This window comes from Mus caroli, chromosome 2, assembly GCF_900094665.2.
Source record: "Mus caroli chromosome 2, CAROLI_EIJ_v1.1, whole genome shotgun sequence".
NCBI classification, from domain to species: Eukaryota; Metazoa; Chordata; class Mammalia; order Rodentia; family Muridae; genus Mus; species Mus caroli.
In genome coordinates, this window is record NC_034571.1 from 117887273 (window position 1) to 117904253 (window position 16981).

Consider the following 16981-nt stretch of genomic DNA (forward strand, 5'->3'; position numbering starts at 1 on the left):
CATCAAAAATAAGGTGATGAGGTAGGCCTGGTGGCAGAGGCTGCTTCCAGCTTCTTGGGAGGCTGAGGTCAGGAGGATGGTGAGGCTCCAGGAGTACAGAGTGAGCTCAGGCCAGCACAGGCAATTAGCAAGGCAAGACAGTTAGAGATGGGTTGGGGGAGCTCAGGGGTAGAGTGCTTACTTAGAATATGTGAGGCCCTGGGTTTGATTCTTATTGAGAGAGGGAGCGAGAGAGGAAGGGAGAGAGAGAGAGAGAGAGAGAGAGAGAGAGAGAGAGAGAGAGAGAGAGAGAGAGAGAGAGANGGGTTTGATTCTTATTGAGAGAGGGAGCGAGAGAGAAAGAGAGAGAGAGAGAGAGAGAGAGAGAGAGAGAGAGAGAGAGAGAGAAAAATAGAGACAGAAATAGAGACAGAGACAGAGACAGAACAGCAGACCATAGAACTAAATTTATCTAGCCCCAAACAACTGAAGCAATATTTTTTGAAGGATTTGTTGTTGTGCAATCTGTGAATTAAAGAAACTTTATTTTGTTTACTGCCTAAAAGGATTAATGATTTACTCCTAGTTACTAGTTGATGTGGTACTTACAGTTGGTTCCTCAGGGCTAATGACTGGTGTGGGGCTTTTCCCACTATTCCAGGCCAATGACTGAAAAGTCATCTCTTTCAAGAAAGTTTTTAACCAATGAGCAGAAGCCTAAGGTTGTAGCCTGAACTCTAAGGCCCCATATATGCCTGTGCGATGCTAATGTGGATTACTCTTCCTCAGAAAGCGGCTGCTAGATGGGACGGTAAGTCTCTGGGCTGGGCAGAAGCCTCAACTTCATATCATGTGGAAACACAGAGGGCTGGACTGAAGGCGCCAGGGACTGTGAGAACTTAAATGTTCTAAAAAGCTAAGAGATGTGGGCTGCACTGATAACTTCACCAGGAAAGATTATTTAAGAGTTTAAATTATGTGTATTTGTTTATTTGTTTGTTTTATCCAAAGAAATGCCTTAAATAACTGTGCAAGGGCCAAGCTTTTGTTAATATTGTTCTCGTTTTCTAGTTTTCTTTGGGAAAAAAAAATCAACCTTTTGTAAATACCTTTGTAAGGTATTTACAAAGAAATATTACCCCAAAGACAGTATTTAAGGTTGGCGCTTACTGTAGAATTGTGAAAATTATCAGGTGGTTTATTGAACTCTTGAAATATTGCATTAAGAGGAGCCAGCAGAACATAAGCCTTTACTGAGAGTTGTGGCTGCTTTTTGTATCCCAAACACTCATTTTTTTTTTAGGTTTCCATAATAGCATTATGAAAAAACCACAAATATGTGAGCAAATGAAATGTTTCAGAGGCTACTAATTTTTTTTTAAATTCACAGAACATCATCTTAAGAGACTTAGTCTTTGTTTTTTGGTGTTTGTTTGTTTGTTTTAATTTCATATTCTAAAATATACCTTTTTACATGTTACACAGGTGAAAGTTTTTCTGGGTCAAATTTATCATTGATGATATGTAGATTTTTTAAAGAACTAGCAAAATATACTTTTCAAGGTTTTTGTGTATCAGACAGTGGAGGATAATGTTATTAATGTAAAATGCTTTGCAATGCTGACATTTAGACTCTCCGTGAACTCTCTTACTGCCCTTGACTACTAACATGCTCTCTAAATGTCCCGGTGACTTCCAAGCAAACATGACCAACAGTCACATGCTAGTGACTTCCCTGGAATTTCTGTTTGCAAAACCCAGTCCCGTTTCCTTGCTCAGGTAGCAAGGGTTTGAAGACGAGACATTTTTAGTGAAACAAACTTAAAATTGGGCATCTTATGAAGGAAAACTGTAGCTCAAGCCACAGCCCTTCTTAAATATGTTTGCAATTGTCTGGAACAAATATAACTTTCTTTCTTAATAGCAGCCTTGAGGACCATTCTGAAGCTTGCATGGGAGACCACACATCAACAATACATTAGGGATCTAGCTATCGGGGCATCTAAAACCGAAGCCAAGCGCTCCATATTATAACCACACTATTGTCTATTTTAAAGCAGAAATACGTAGATTAAAACAACAACCACTATAAAATAGGTGGTTCCACAGTAGATTTTGGAAGATGTCGGTCAGCATCCCTTCTAACTCAGTGCCCAGTAGTGCCAGTCGCTTTCAGGTCCATGTCATAAACGAGGGCCATGGCAGTGCGGCAGCCGTGAGCGACAGTGCAGACCCCCCACATTATGAAGAGACCTCTTTCGGGGACGAAGCCCAAAACAGACTGAGAATCAGCTTTAGGCCTGGGAATCAGGAGTGCTATGACAATTTTCTCCAAACTGGAGAGACTGCCAAAACAGACACCACGTTTCACGCCTACGACTCTCACACAAACACATACTACCTACAAACCTTTGGCCACAACACCATGGATGCCGTCCCCAAGATTGAATACTACCGCAACACAGGCAGCGTGAGCGGGCCCAAGGTCAACCGGCCCAGCCTGCTGGAGATCCACGAGCAGCTGGCTAAGGTAAGCATTCTTCCGTGCCGTCCCCTCGGGGTGAAAACATTGCATAAGCGGTGGGCAAATGAAGAGAGCTAGTCCATCTAGCCTCCTTATGCGGCTGTCTCTGGGTCCCAAGAAACAGAAACTCTACAGGCGCTTTGCAAATGTTTACTGACTTGGGAAAGAAGTGCAGACTGAACTCGGGAAGTTGGGCAATGTATGCTATGGTGTTTGCAGTAAGGACACTCAAGTCCCACTGGGCTGACTGTGCCACACTGAATCCTACGCCGTTTCCAGTTTAGTGTTAAAGATTCCACAGCAATCCTTAAACAAACCAATGTGCTTTCATAGTTCCTCTTGTGGGGCCAGCCGGTAGTCCAGCCACATTGTGGCCTTAAGACACAGCTACTCTGGGGAGTAGAGCAGAGTTATGACTTGTTTTTCTATTTTTAAAAGAAAGATTAGAATTGCATAAGATTCAGCCCTTGGGTCCCTCCTCTTCACACCTTTGCCTGAGGCTCCTGACTCTTCTAAATTTAAGCCCAGGAGCACAGAAGTGGCCAAACTTCCTGTTTAAAGAATGTAAAAGGCTTCCAAAGTCTCCGAAAGACTCTAATCTATACCTCATTATTTAGAGGCTTAGATTTCTCCTGAGATTTCCTCGGAGATACGCTGACAGATCCAGCCTTTCTGACAGCTCGTAATGAATAACCTTCCTTTTGTGTGTCTCTGCGTGTGGAGCTGTGCATGTGTGCCTATTTGCATGTGCATGCATGTGCATTTGCGGGTGTGTGCAGAGGCTGATGCTGGGCAGATTCCTTAGTTTCTTTACCTTGTGCATTGAGGCAGGCTCTCTTACTTGAAACCCAAGCTTGCCGATTCTGTTAGTGTAGCTAGCCAGCCTCCTCTGGAGACCTCCGGTCTCCATTTCCTCAGTACTGAAAGCAGAGGTGGGACACCATTATCAGCCTCTTTGTGTGAGAGCAGGAGATGCAAACTCTGGCCCTCACACCTACCAGCAAATGCTTTACCCACTGAGCCATCTCCCCAGCCCTGAATATCACTTTGTGGAACATGGTTGCTCTCTGGGAAGATAATTGAATAATAGTTTCAAATGCGTATTTACTTACAGCTGAGCTTTTAGGAGAATGAAGAATGCACAGCTTATTTCATAAGCACTCATTTATTCATTTATCCATTCTAGTTTTTAAACGTTAAAATAAATAAATAAATAAAAAGCAGACTGTGTGGTTGCTCAGACCTTTAATTCTAGCACTCCAGAGGGAGAGGCTGGAGGATCTCAGAGTTTGAGGTAAACCCGGTCTACAGAGTGGTTCCTGGACAGTCAGGGCTACACAGAGGAACTTGATCTTAGAGAGTGGGGATGGGGGGAGGAGGGTGGCAAAACAAAGTTAAACAGTATGCTGTCGCCCCCAGCTGGGCTCAGGACAGCTTCTCTCAGGAATGATTCTGGCACGGGCTCTTCCTTTAGTTTCTTCTCACCTTCCTTCCAGAGGAAAAACATCTCCAAAATTTACTCTCTGAGCTGCAGGGGGCCCAGCTCTCTACTAGGACTTCCAGAGGAAGAGTCTGTTCTCTCAGTCCGCATTTGTACCCTCATCCACAAACCTTCCTTGTTTATACCCTCACACACAAACTTCCTCATCTGTCCAGTGTGCTGCATCGGTGGCAAGGTGCAAACCTTAGACTTTGTCTGAAATATCTGGTGGTTTAATCAAAAGAAAAAAAATAGCATCATGGCTATTCAGTATCCGCTTCCATGGAGGGTTTTTTTGTTTTTGTTTTTGTTTTTGTTTTTTTTTTTTGCGGGGGATTGGGAAGGTAATTTGAATTTCAGACAAACTGCTTGTTAGTTTCTTTCTCTAAATGAGGAGAAGGAAAGGAGACTGGAAGAGACGGGAATGAAACAGTGGTTGGAGAGGGGGGCGTGACGTGATGGCTCTAAGTTCTGGAAGGAGCAGAAAGAGAAGCTAAACATTCGCAAGGAACTTCCAACTATCTGAGGAAGTAAAAAGAACCAAAAATGTCCAGAAAAAGTCGTGAAATTCCACCCCACCAAGTCTTGAACATTATACTTAACTTGTAAAGCTGCCCTCTTCGTTGAAAGTGATAAAAAATTTAAATACTCATTCATCCATTCACACAATTTACAACAAAGAAAAATAACACTTTAGTCTTCATTAAGAAGAAACTGGATGCAGGGCCTGGTTGTTCAGGTCACGATTTCCAGGTCAGAAAATTATGAGCAGGGTTGTCCTAATGGATAAAATGAGGGTAGAGAAGTGAAAGTTCAGGGCCCGCCCACCTGGGTTACAGACAGAGATTGGGATCAGCTAGGGGTGCCGGGAAAGACCTTGTCTCAGAAGTAAAGCTCAAATTTAAAACAAAACAAAGCAAACAATTAAAAAGGCTTAGTGATGCTGTTCTTGCCCAGAGTGTATAATACTATAGGTTCAGTCCCCAGCCCCATTAAGGAAAAGGGTTAGAGTTGAGTGGAAGGTACAGTGTTCTTAGGACCAACATTCTAGAGTGAAACATAGCTTATCTGTAAGTTTTAAACCCCTGGTTTGTGGAGATCTTTCCACTGGGGGCGTCATCCCAAAAGCAAGAGTTTTTTGAGTGTGCCGGTCGGAACTGCCTTTGATGTGGCACAGTGAAGCTGTTTGAGATGCTTACCATGTTTGGAATGGACAGCATATGACTAAGGCATTGACATTGTTTTGTGCTCTGCTCTTTTCTCCATAGGGTAGACCTCAACAATCTCCCCATATCAAAGCATGTGCAGTGATTACCTGGTGTCTGATAAGGATTAAGTTTGCAGTTTTACTTCATAAAAAGAACTCTGCTTTCAGTTCCCCTTAGGTTTTTATTTATTTTTATTTAGATTTAGAGTGCATGCAATTGAAGCTGTGTATTTACTTTTTTTTGTATTGGGAGAGAAAATCTTGTATCAGCCAGTCTTCCTTTCTCTTTAAATACGCCTTTATTTTCTCTTCTCTGAATCTGTAATACACAAATGGAAATCCTGGTGAATGGATGATCGTTCCATAGAATTAAAAATGCATCTATGAGAGATTATGGATCATCATTTATGAAGGGCAAAGAAGCAAATTAATTCAAATTGTAAAGTAAGAAAAAAAAAAAAACCATGAAGGATGCAATCTCAGAACTTTCCATCCGTGAGACATTAACAGCATCCAGATGTCTGTGAACCCCTAGGCAGAGCTTAGCAACCTTCAGGCCCCCACAAGCCTTGACTCAATATTTGGATGAAACATTGAATGTGCTATTGTTCTGGTGTACAAAGGAAGCATTTATCAAAAAGTAAAACAAAGATTTGCTTTACCACATAAAAGGTGATTCTGCCTTAAACTACTTCCAGGTAATATATATATATAATAAATCAGCCGGGCGGTGGTGGCACACGCCTTTAATCCCAGCATTTGGGAGGCAGAGGCAGGTGGATTTCTGAGTTCGAGGCCAGCCTGGTCTACAAAGTGAGTTCCAGGACAGCCAGGGCTATACAGAGAAACCCTGTCTCGGAAAAAAAAAAAAAATCTTGGATGGGTTCTCATTTCTACTTTCTAAGAAAGCAAAAATAGATTGCTGTAGGACATGCCCTGGATTAATTTCATGAAAAATTAGATTCCATGTGTAGTTTCTAAGGTACAGAAAGGGTACACACCATTTCTGCTCCTATGTATTACAGTCAGCGAAGCAAATGGCATTGGCTCTTGTAAATTTACTATTAAACATTTAGTCACAAAAGGAAATATAGTCATAAAAATTCAAGGTCACTGGCCTTGACATAAATATACTTAAAACTTCAAAACTCTAGCAAGTTTCATATACCTATGAAAAGAGTTGCCGGTCCTACATTGACTCTGCTTTTGAATAATTTAGAAACTCATTGCTGTCCTGACTTCTCTGTGTAGTGGTTTCTCTGCCCTGCACTCAGATAATGTTCTCTTGGTTTTCTGAAGTCCAAGTGATGGATTGAAGAACGGTAAAAATGGCATCCATCAAGGAAAAATAATCTTCATCTAATGGAGAAGTTTAAATATACAATGCATTCTTTATATGACTTTATAGGTTTTATTTTTTGCCATTATTAATGCTCCCATTCTCCAAATCTAAGGGTCAGAGTCGCCACTGGGGCTCATCAGAGAGCCCAGCAATCTCCCAGACCAAACCCTCACAGGTTTTACCAGAAAGCACAGGTTTCATTCCCCAGACCGTGTCTATAGAGCAAGTGACTAAGGCTTTCTCATGGGACCCCAGGCATAGGAGCAGTGATTAGCTAGAATACTGGTAATAATAAAGGTAGACTCTCCAACGAAGCTGAAGAAATGAGTTATCTAATCAGACAATTCCTTCACTCATATTAGCACAGCCGTAGTTTCCACGCTTTTGAAGACTGTAAGTTTCAGTCATGGGAAGTAAAAGCTGTCACTGGGACGTGACTTCAGGTAGAAGGCACTTGCAGCATCACCTGGTGTGTGTGCGCAGGGCTGAGTCCAACTGGCAAGGGAGAGAGGTGGAAACAGGAGACTACCTCTCCAAGTGCTCTGAGGCCAGTCACCCAGAACAACAAAGAAACCCTATTTCAATCAAGGTAGAAGGCAAGGGCTGACACCGAAGTTGTCCTTTGACCTTGACACACATGCCTCAACAAGTTCTTGTCTGCATCATACACACAAACACATGCACATATGCACATACATTATATCCAACACAAACTCATGCATCATACATATGCATACACCTGCACTCACACATACAAACACACACACACATATGCGCAGACATCACATTCACATGGCACAAATGCATACACCACACATACTTACACACCCACATCCATACACACAAACGCATACACATGTGCACACACAAAGGCAAATGTATAACTTGTTCACACACATCAGAAATACAGACACACACATCACTCACAACTGAAAGTAAAATTTGCAGGTGATTGTTAGCTGCTTTATGTTCTAGAATTTGTTAAAAGAAAACACTTTTTAAAAAAGATTTATTTATTTATTTTATGTATGTGAGTACACTATAGCTGTACAGATGTGAGCCTTCATGTGGTTGTTGGTATTTGAATTTTGAGACCTCTGTTCACTCCAGTTGGCCCTGCTCACTCTGGTCAACTCCTCTTGCTCAGTTCCTGCTCTCTCCAGCCCAAAGATTTATTTCTCTACATAAGTACACTGTAGCTGACTTCAGATGCACCAGAAGAGGGCGTCAGATCTCATTAGGGTGGTTGTGAACCACCATGTGGTTGCTGGGATTTGAACTCAGGACCTTTGGAAGAGCAGTCAGTGCTCTTACCCACTGAGCCATTTGGCCAGCCTGAAAAACACTTTTTACTTGATGTGGGAAGAGTACCTAATAGTGTCATCAGAAACTGACTGAACTATATAAGCTCTGATGAGGTAGCCCATGCATGACCCCTAGCTACTGACCACTGGAAATGAGGCTAGTCTAAGCCAAGATATGCTGCCAATGGAAAATGCACATTGACTTTTAAATATCTAGTATAAAAATACTTCTATAAAATCTTCCTGGCACTTTATACTGACTCTAAGCTTGAATGGTAATAGTTTGGACAGACTCAACTGAGTGAAGTATAATCTAAATAAGTATAAATCTGCCGCCTTGTGATTGCAGCCCCTCCTACAAAGTGAGTGACCATGACTGCTAACACACCTACATTTCAGATGTCACTAATACAATTTCCTATAAGAATTTTGCAATCTGATTATCTCTATCTAAACCTAAATTCTTTTGCCAGAAGAATTTTTCTCTTTTATCATAGTTTTTCTCCCTTGACTCCATTGTCTTTGCATGTTAAATTCATTGAAATCCGACCACTTTTGTGTTGTTAGTGGCTGGATGGCCCCTGAGCTGTCTACCATCCTGCAGCCTTAGCCATGGCTGGAAAGAACTCACCAAGGGAAGCCATTAACTCCCAGGGTAAGATACAATAACAACAAAATTATCTGCTGAGGTTATTGAAATACATCCCCTCCATCCCCCCCTCAGAGTTTTATGGCTATTGTTTTGACTTGGCTTTAAAAGATTTAAGAAACAGTCCATTGATCCACTCCTATGTTTTCTTTTCTTTTCTTTTCTTTTCTTTTCTTTTCTTTTCTTTTCTTTTCTTTTCTTTTCTTTTCTTTTCTTTTTATAAAAATGCAGAATGTGACTGTGGCCCCTGGTTCAGCTGACAGGGTTGCTAATGGAGATGGGATGCCAGGAGATGAGCAAGCAGAAAACAAGGAAGAAGACATGACTGGAGTTGTGAAGTTTGGATGGGTGAAAGGTGTGCTGGTGAGCAAAGTCCTGTGCTTACACTGAGAGCCATCCCTAGGATCCTGTTCACACCGAGAGCCATGTATGCGCTAGGATCCTGTTCACACTGAGATCCATCCCCTATGATTCTGCTTACACTGAGAGCCATCCCCTAGGTGATCCCACAGGGTTTACCAGCCATCCCCGGACACCAGAGTGACTAGGAAGGTATTAGGGCTTGGTCCTGCATCACTTTCAATTCTCACTTTGATCCACAGGTGCGATGCATGCTGAACATCTGGGGAGTCATGCTCTTCATTCGCCTCTCCTGGATTGTAGGAGAAGCGGGAATTGGTGAGCAATTTCCCCTCCTAAATAATTTTTATGTAAATTGCAAGCTTAATAACCAACTTGGTCTGCGTTCAGTGCTGCAGAAGATGAAGGTCGCAGAAGTCATTTATACTTGAGCACTTTTCTTTTTTTTTTTTTTTTTTTTTGCCTCTGACAATGTCAGGGAGGAGATATGGGGGCACTAACTCCTATGAGACTGGAATTTTCCAGTTTTCCCAGTGAGTGAATAGTCTGGTGAATAGTTCGAGCTTTATATAGAGTTTCAAGCATATAGGTGGATAAAGCGCATTCATTTCAAATAACTATGGTAGCACGTTGGGATATATTGATATTTGCATTTTATTTGCCTCGGACAATCCTGCTTATAAAGACCGGCAAAACTTCACTAAGCAAAAAGGACTGGTGATAAACTGGTAGGGATGTATATACAAATACATACGTGTCCTGATTAAGAAAGTGCTGCATTATAGAACATTTTACAAAGAAAATAGCTGTCACTGTCACATACAGGCAATAAAAAGCAAAGTCTCAAAATATTCCCAACTATTTTAAAATATTTTAAAATAATAGTTGAAATGACCCCAGTCATTGTAAATGATAACTTACTATGTAGGTAACCAAATTTTTTTCTGAATAGAAAAAAGTAATATTATTCCAGGAGTTATGACTTAATGCTTTTCAAACTTCCTAATTTACCATGATAATCAACAGTGTTATATTCTATATGTCTGAAAACATTTGGATTGAGTTTTGAGGAGAGACTCAGAGGGACTATTGATATGGAGAACCCAGAAGCTCAGCTGTGCCTTCATATGCTGCTCAAGAAGATATCTTAATTCCTGTATGAAAAGTACCTGGTGTTATCCACCTCCTCCAGCATGCCCTTTGAACCTTCAGCTGACAACTAGAGCAGGAAGGCTCCACTCTAACAGGGAGCACTGAGCCAGCCCCGTCGGTTTTTTTCCATGTTACTTGTTCAGCAGCTGCTATGTTCCTGACAAAAAGGCTGCTTGCTGGTTTGATGATGCGTAGCAAATGAATGCCTACAGCCGCGGGGTCCAAAATAAGTATATGCTGTTCCATGGAAAAGCTGCAGCTTAATATTGCCAAGGCTTTGCTCCAGGGCTTCATGCAAAATTAGGTTTTTAAGGGCAGTTTAGTAACTTATTGAGATCATCAAGACGCAGTTCTTTGTGTGGAGGTGTGAGCACAGAGAGCCAACGGCAAGAGTAATGCTTTCTAATGTATGTATTTAACACCCATATGTTTGGGCAACAATCTGAGCTTTAATCAGATCTTACTCTACTCTTCACAGCCAACCCAGTTTTACATTTACTACAAAGGCGCAAAGGATCCTCTCTTTGCTAAGCAACTTGCTTCAGTTTTAGACATTAGTGTATCCAAACAAAATTGTTCCATTTGTGTAGTTGCATCACTCATAAAAGTCAGTAGAGTTCACTCTAACCTAACGGTGCGTATTGGGTTTTCTTTGTTTAGAGTCGTTGGTGTTGTTCTTTCTCATGCTCTTTTAAGTATCAGAACAGAATTTAGTGAGTAGCCAAAATATCTTTTCAACTTACATAGTTATAAACCTAAAGCTAACTGGGTTAAGTCAACATTTGGTCCCATGTGGGTTTGTGTGGTGTGGTTTTCTCCCACATTCCACGCCCAGTGTTGCAGATATTCCTTCCTAGGGCTTGGATTGCATTTATATCCTCCTTCAGGCCTTGGATCGTTTTTGCCAAATCTTTTGAAATCTTCATCTGGCACTTTCCCAATGCCAGCATCTTTGAGTTCAAGACTTTTGTTTTGGATAACTCTTCTCGGGAGGGAGTCTTCTTACTGTGCTTCCTGCTCTTTAAGGCTCAGTCTCTGGTACCATTTGATGAGGCAGCTTCTGCCATTCACAGAGACACAGACAGAGAGACAGACACACACACATACACACACAGATACAGACATACACAAACATACACACTTTGCCAGGGGAATGTCCAGTTAACCCCGTGTTCAGCTTACTTCTCTAAATTGGAGAAGAAAACCCACAAGTACAAGTATTCGCTTCTTGCTTTAGGCATAGTTTAGGGGGAGGGAAAACAAAACATTTTCAAGCTGGGACCCAGGAGACACACCAGGTGGAATGTGGTGACAGGAGTTACAGCCCACAGGCAGCCATGTGGGACTCTGAGCCTGGGCTGCCCAATTCCTAAACACATGTGATAGCCTGAGCTGCGGATGCCATCCGGTTGTTCCTCTCTGCTGGACACCTTTCTGGGGCAGTATCATCTCCAGTTAACTTAACCATTATTCAGGGACACTGGGTGGGAAACATGTATGTGACCCAGAACAAGTTACTCACATTCTTTTAAGTTTTACTTTGCAGCTAAAACATAGGAAACATGAGTTAACTCTCCCCCAATCAAGTATTTGAAGATACAGTTAAAAAATCTTGCTGAGTAGGCAGATACAAGTTGAGATGGGCTGATGTTAAACTACTCATCTTGCTGCAGAATGAGCAAGAGTTATCTAAGAGTGGAATAGAAGACTGCAGAAGCCTGGGATTCACTTTCAAAGCTCTGAACCTAGCAAATTCGGGCATTTAAAATAGGCAACTCCAGCACTTCCTGTAGTGGGTCATACAAGGGCCCAACACACTGGAAGCTCTCTCAGCCACCTTTCACCCTGGGACTTGTGTTTTGTTTGCTTAATTGTGAGAGAGAAGCAAGCTTCTCACTGTTTTCAGGTAGAAAGTGGTGGTCAAACCATTTACAGACATGTATGCAGCACCTTGGGTGAGGCAGGGATCGCTCAGGAGACAAAGACGGGAAACAAATGGAGTTAGCCTGGGAGTAACATCATGCCATGCAAGCTTTGGGCCCATACAGTGTCTAGAGTGTGCCAAATATCCATTCTCCAACATCTGAAATGCAAAATAATGTGTATCGGCTGGGAATAACTTACATTTCATGGCACCAGCTCCTGAGGCCTCACAGGAGAAGGGAAGCGGTGCTCCTCCCAGTGTCGCTGGAACACAAAGCACTTGGGATGACTCTTACAGTCCTTTCTAAGGGTCTGTGGCAGGGGTGTGGTGAAGTAGGAAGGCCTGCTCTATGGGTGGGAGAAAACACTCTAGGCAGAGCTGCTGAACTCCCCACGATCTTCTTCCTGGATTCTGCACGAGCTTCTTTGAAGAGTCTGATATGGGGGAGAGGGGATAAATTCCCTTCTGTCCATCTTGGGTTCATTGCCTGTGGTCTCATGTATTAGACTACCAGACTGTCAGGTTAACGAGAAAACAACATGTTTATTAATGCATTATGCACACACATGGGAAGACTCCCTGGAGGGTGGTGGTTCAGAGGAGTGGTAGGAACACTTGACAACGAGAAGGGAATGTGAGTTTCTTTGGTGGACAAGTGAGTGTGGGTAGGAAAATAAGTAGAGAGATTTGCTAGAAGAAAGGAACTGGTCAGGAAGGCTTGCTGGATTCCTGTGGAACCTTCTGCGGGCTGACAAGGGTTTGCACGCGTCTCTGTGGGTGATGTCAGTCCTTCCAGATAGTGGAAGCAGGAACACACTCACACATGCATGCGCCCACCTGGGCACATAGGAAAGCTGAGGGATTTTCCTGTGCCTGCTCTGCTTATGTTCACTGTATATAGCTCAAAAAACCAAATCTTTATACCATGGTGATATATTCTAGCATGTTATTTGCATCTCTCACACTACCATCCACAGCTGAACATGCAGGAGGCTTTTCATAAACACTAGCATTTATGAGTGTAGTGGTACACAGACAGTGTAACCTCCATGAGTACTGCCCTTTGTGCACCATGACAGGGACTTCACATATCCACTCTGTAATTTAACTGCCACTTGGGTGTCAGAAAATAAGTAAATTCTGACGTCACACAGCAAATAAGCGAATGTCGCTAAATTTGGTTCTGTCTGACTTAGCCAGCTCCTAATGAACAGTAAATGGCTAATGAGGCCATTTACCTGGAGAGTTAGTATAACCTTCATTTACACTAACAGCTGGAGGCTGTGTAGAACTTCATCAAAGACCAGGTTCATCCTACATTTGGCCCGAACGAAATTGTTCACTCGAGGGCAACAGAGCTCTGCACATTCCAAATCTTGAATCTCTTAGTACCCGAATGGCAGCGGGCCCTTGGCCAGCTTGTTAAATTCAAATGCGATCTTTCAGTGACTACATAGGTTTGTTTGCTTTTATGTAAATGGCCCAATGAGCTGCTCCACCATTTAATCGCACTTATTTTTCCTCTCTCAACTGAGGTCTCGGTGTGATTATCATCGGCTTAGCCGTGACAGTGACAGCCATCACAGGTTTGTCCACCTCTGCTATCGCCACAAACGGATATGTCAGAGGAGGTAATTAAAAGTTGTAAGCCAGATCTTCAAGTGTAAGGTAAAGGCAACACAGGCTCCAATAGCTCACCACTGACCTTTCTGGGGTGTTGTCAAAGGTAATGCAAGTTGGTTCCTTTCCTCCCGCCAGGCAAAGGGGCGCAAGACAAATGAAGAAGGATTTAACCTTTGTTAAATCCCCACCTTTCTCCATCAGGTTCCTCTCGGGCAAGAGAGAAGGTCAGATGTCATGTTTTCTCTTCCTCAGCCTGGGTAGTTTCTCTCCCAGGACACCAACAAAAGTCAGCTTTTCCTTTCCAGGGCTGCACTTTAGACTGAGTTGACTCTCGGATGCCACCCTTCATCATAATGAGTGCCTCTTGGACCTGATCTTCATGCCGGGCACAGCAACTCTACCTTTGTACAAAGAAACCCCACTGGGCCTAAAGCACGGACCTGAAAAGTTAAATTAAAGGCAGTAGAGCTTGCAGGAGTGGGTAGTCCGAGGAAGGAGAGTGAAATGTAATATCTTCTGTCTTTCATTGCTAACAGGTCTTGGAGTTCTTATAATTCTTCTTTCCACCATGGTAACCTCTATCACTGGGTTGTCAACTTCTGCAATAGCAACAAACGGGTTTGTTCGTGGAGGTAAAATCTCTAAGATATCTAATATCCACGTCACATGCTACGGGTAGGCACAAGTTTTCTATATACTTTCTTACTGATGGGCACAAGGAAGTGAGAGGAGCTGAGTTCGGAGAGCAGCTTGGTGAGTGAAGTTCAAGTCCACCCAGGCCATGGCTAACAGAATCCTGGCACGTGACAGGTCCTGCTCCAGGCCTGCAGAGTCCTTGAGGAGAGCTCTTATTTTCCCAGGTCAGTCTGGACACTTCTTGCTGGCGTTTATCAGGAAACGGCTCCTCTGTGTGGCTACGGTTTTAAAGTACAGTACATTTCAGGTGTCTCCCACACTGTCATGGAATGGGATCTCTTAGAACGTTTCAGGTTTCTGCAGGGAGACTGACCTTTTGTGACCACCGCTTCCTGAAGTAATGGTGATTTCTCTGCCTGCTGGAGCCAAACACCTTTGTTGGGGGTTTTGCAGGTCTGGGCGTCATCATCATTGGCCTGAGCGTAGTTGTGACAACACTCACAGGTATTTCTATGTCGGCTATTTGCACAAACGGAGTGGTGCGAGGAGGTAAGCAGTTTCACTTACTTGTCATTATAAGCTGTGCTTGCATATCTTGTCTAGAGCTGTTGACTAGCAAAATGTGAAGATGCTAACTGGCCCCCAAGGCTTAAAACAAAACAAAATAAAGCAAAATTTAAATAACGGGGTAAAATTCTTCTCAATTAAAAATGAAGAGACTGGGAGAAAAGGCCCCTTTGATCCATTTCCTGTGAGGAATCCCACTGGGTTCTCAGTACCTGAGTGAGCTACACTGGCTCCCTCCTGGGCCCCCTCAGCCTGGGCGCTCCCCAATATCCTATCTCATGGTGGTGATTCCCATATTACCAATGCTCTTGCACCCAGCCTTCAGGTTCTCCCTAAACACTGCTTCTATTGCGAACCATCAACAAAAAGAAAATTTAAATAAATAAATAAATAAATGAGTTACCATCAAGTTTCCAGGAGCAAGCAGGCCTGTGTAGAAAACAAAGTAGGTCAAATCTGTCAGTGTTCTAGTTGCCCTCACCATGTTCATGGGGACACCATTGATTCTTGCCTTGCTCTTTTATCCACGTTCCCACTGCTTAGGGTTTGATGGTGGTGGTAGATGTTTCTGGTTTTTATTTTTGTTTTTAATTGTATGTGTGTGAGTGTTATATGTGGTGTATGTCTGGTGTGTATGGTGTGTTTGTGTGTTTGTGTGTGGTGTGTATGTCTGTGTGTGGTGTGTGTGTGGTGTGTATATGTGGTGTATGTCTGTGGTGTGTGTGTCTGTGTATGGTGTGTATGTATATGTGGTATGTATATGTGGTGTGTGTCGGTGTGTGTCTGTGGTGTGTCTGTATATGGTATGTATGTCTGTTTGGTGTGTGTGGAGGGGAGGGTGTTTTCCAATCAGTATAGGTGCTAGAAGAGGCCAGAAGATAGAGTTACAGATGGTTGTGAGCTACTTAACAATACACACTCTCAACCACTGAGTCATCTTTTTGGCATGGTTTTGGTGTAGTGAGAGAATGTCTTACTCTGTGGGGCCAGACAGGCCTTCAGTCCATGACAATCTGCTTGTCTCAGCCTTCTAAGTTCCTTGATTATAGGCTTGAGTACCACCTCTGCCTCCCCATCCAACCCCCCCCCACACACACACACACATCCCCACCACCACCACCACCACTTCAGGGCCTTCCAAACATCGCCCTACCCACAAGACACCTTTTATCTCAACTTATATTTTATTAATTGACTTTTAAAAGATGTATCCTATGTTATGTGGATGAGCATAATGCCTGAGCCCATGTGTGTATGTGCCTGGTGCCCGAGGTGGTCAGAAGAGAGCATCAGATGCACTGGAACTGGCATAGCATATGGCTGTGAGCCACCACATGGGTGCTGAGAAGTGAACCTGGGTCCTCTACAAGAGCAGCAAGTGGCTCCAAACTGTTAAGCCAATTCTTCAGCCCCTATTTGTCTCTTGTAATTGTCCAGCCAGTTTGCTGAGCAAAGTTGACTTTTAAAAACCCATAGGGATTTGCTCTACCAGACGACATGTTCCATTCTGAGGATGTTGTCCACAGTGAACACAGTTCCTTCTCTGTAGAAGGTGGTTTTGCTCTGAGTTTGCTTGTCACAGGTTGACTCTGCAGACCCCGTGACTGGCTCCACCTAAGAAGTCACTGTGGTGTTTGTGTTCCTCATCCAGCCTGTTCGCCAGTTTCTTGCTCAACCTGTGATGTGCTCCTGTTCAGTTTTCATGTCACAGGACTGGGTGGCCATAGACAAAGCTATTGTTTAGTGTTCAAGGAAGAACACTGGTTCCAGGCCCCGTTCTCCCGGGTTTCCTTTCCATTTCTCGTTCTTATTGTAAGAATCCAAGCTTCATTAGGCTAAAACCAGAGAACAAGAGTGGGAATACACACCCCAAGACCGATGCTCACTTTACTAACTATCAGAAAAGTTTATGCAATAAAATGGAAGTTAGAAAAGAAAGGATCAACTACTTTGTTCTTCAGGGTCAGGGCTTTATGTAACTCAGCCTAACCTCAAATTTACAATGGCTGAGGCTAATCTTGCCTATCTAATCCCCCTACCCATCACCTCCCAAGAGCTGGGATAACAGGCTTGTGCCACAACACTAGAATGAAACAAGTTCTGCCATTTTGTTTTCTACCCTGGTCTGTCAGTTTCTGAAAACTTTGAATGTAAAATTTTATTTGTTACCATATTAATTTGGATACTGTAGTGATTTAAAAAAAAAAAAGACAACACAATTTGGGTAAAGCTTA

General features: G+C 42.9%; 1 protein-coding gene across 8 annotated transcripts in view; it reads left to right on the forward strand.

The window, feature by feature from the left end:
* The first annotated feature begins 693 nt into the window (after positions 1-693).
* Slc12a1 (solute carrier family 12 member 1) overlaps positions 694-16981 on the forward strand; it is a 77562-nt gene continuing 61274 nt past the window's right edge. The window contains exons 1-6 of one of the 8 annotated variants that reach the window (XM_029470782.1): positions 694-790; positions 1904-2509; positions 8717-8848; positions 9088-9163; positions 14081-14176; positions 14634-14729. In XM_029470782.1, the coding sequence (XP_029326642.1) occupies positions 2102-2509; positions 8717-8848; positions 9088-9163; positions 14081-14176; positions 14634-14729 (808 nt within the window). In that variant the 5' untranslated portion in view covers positions 694-790; positions 1904-2101. Of the gene's footprint in view, positions 791-1903; positions 2510-8716; positions 8849-9087; positions 9164-13456; positions 13553-14080; positions 14177-14633; positions 14730-16981 lie in introns of all 8 variants that reach the window. The other 7 variants (XM_029470783.1, XM_029470805.1, XM_021183397.2 and 4 more) reach the window with 7 other exon arrangements.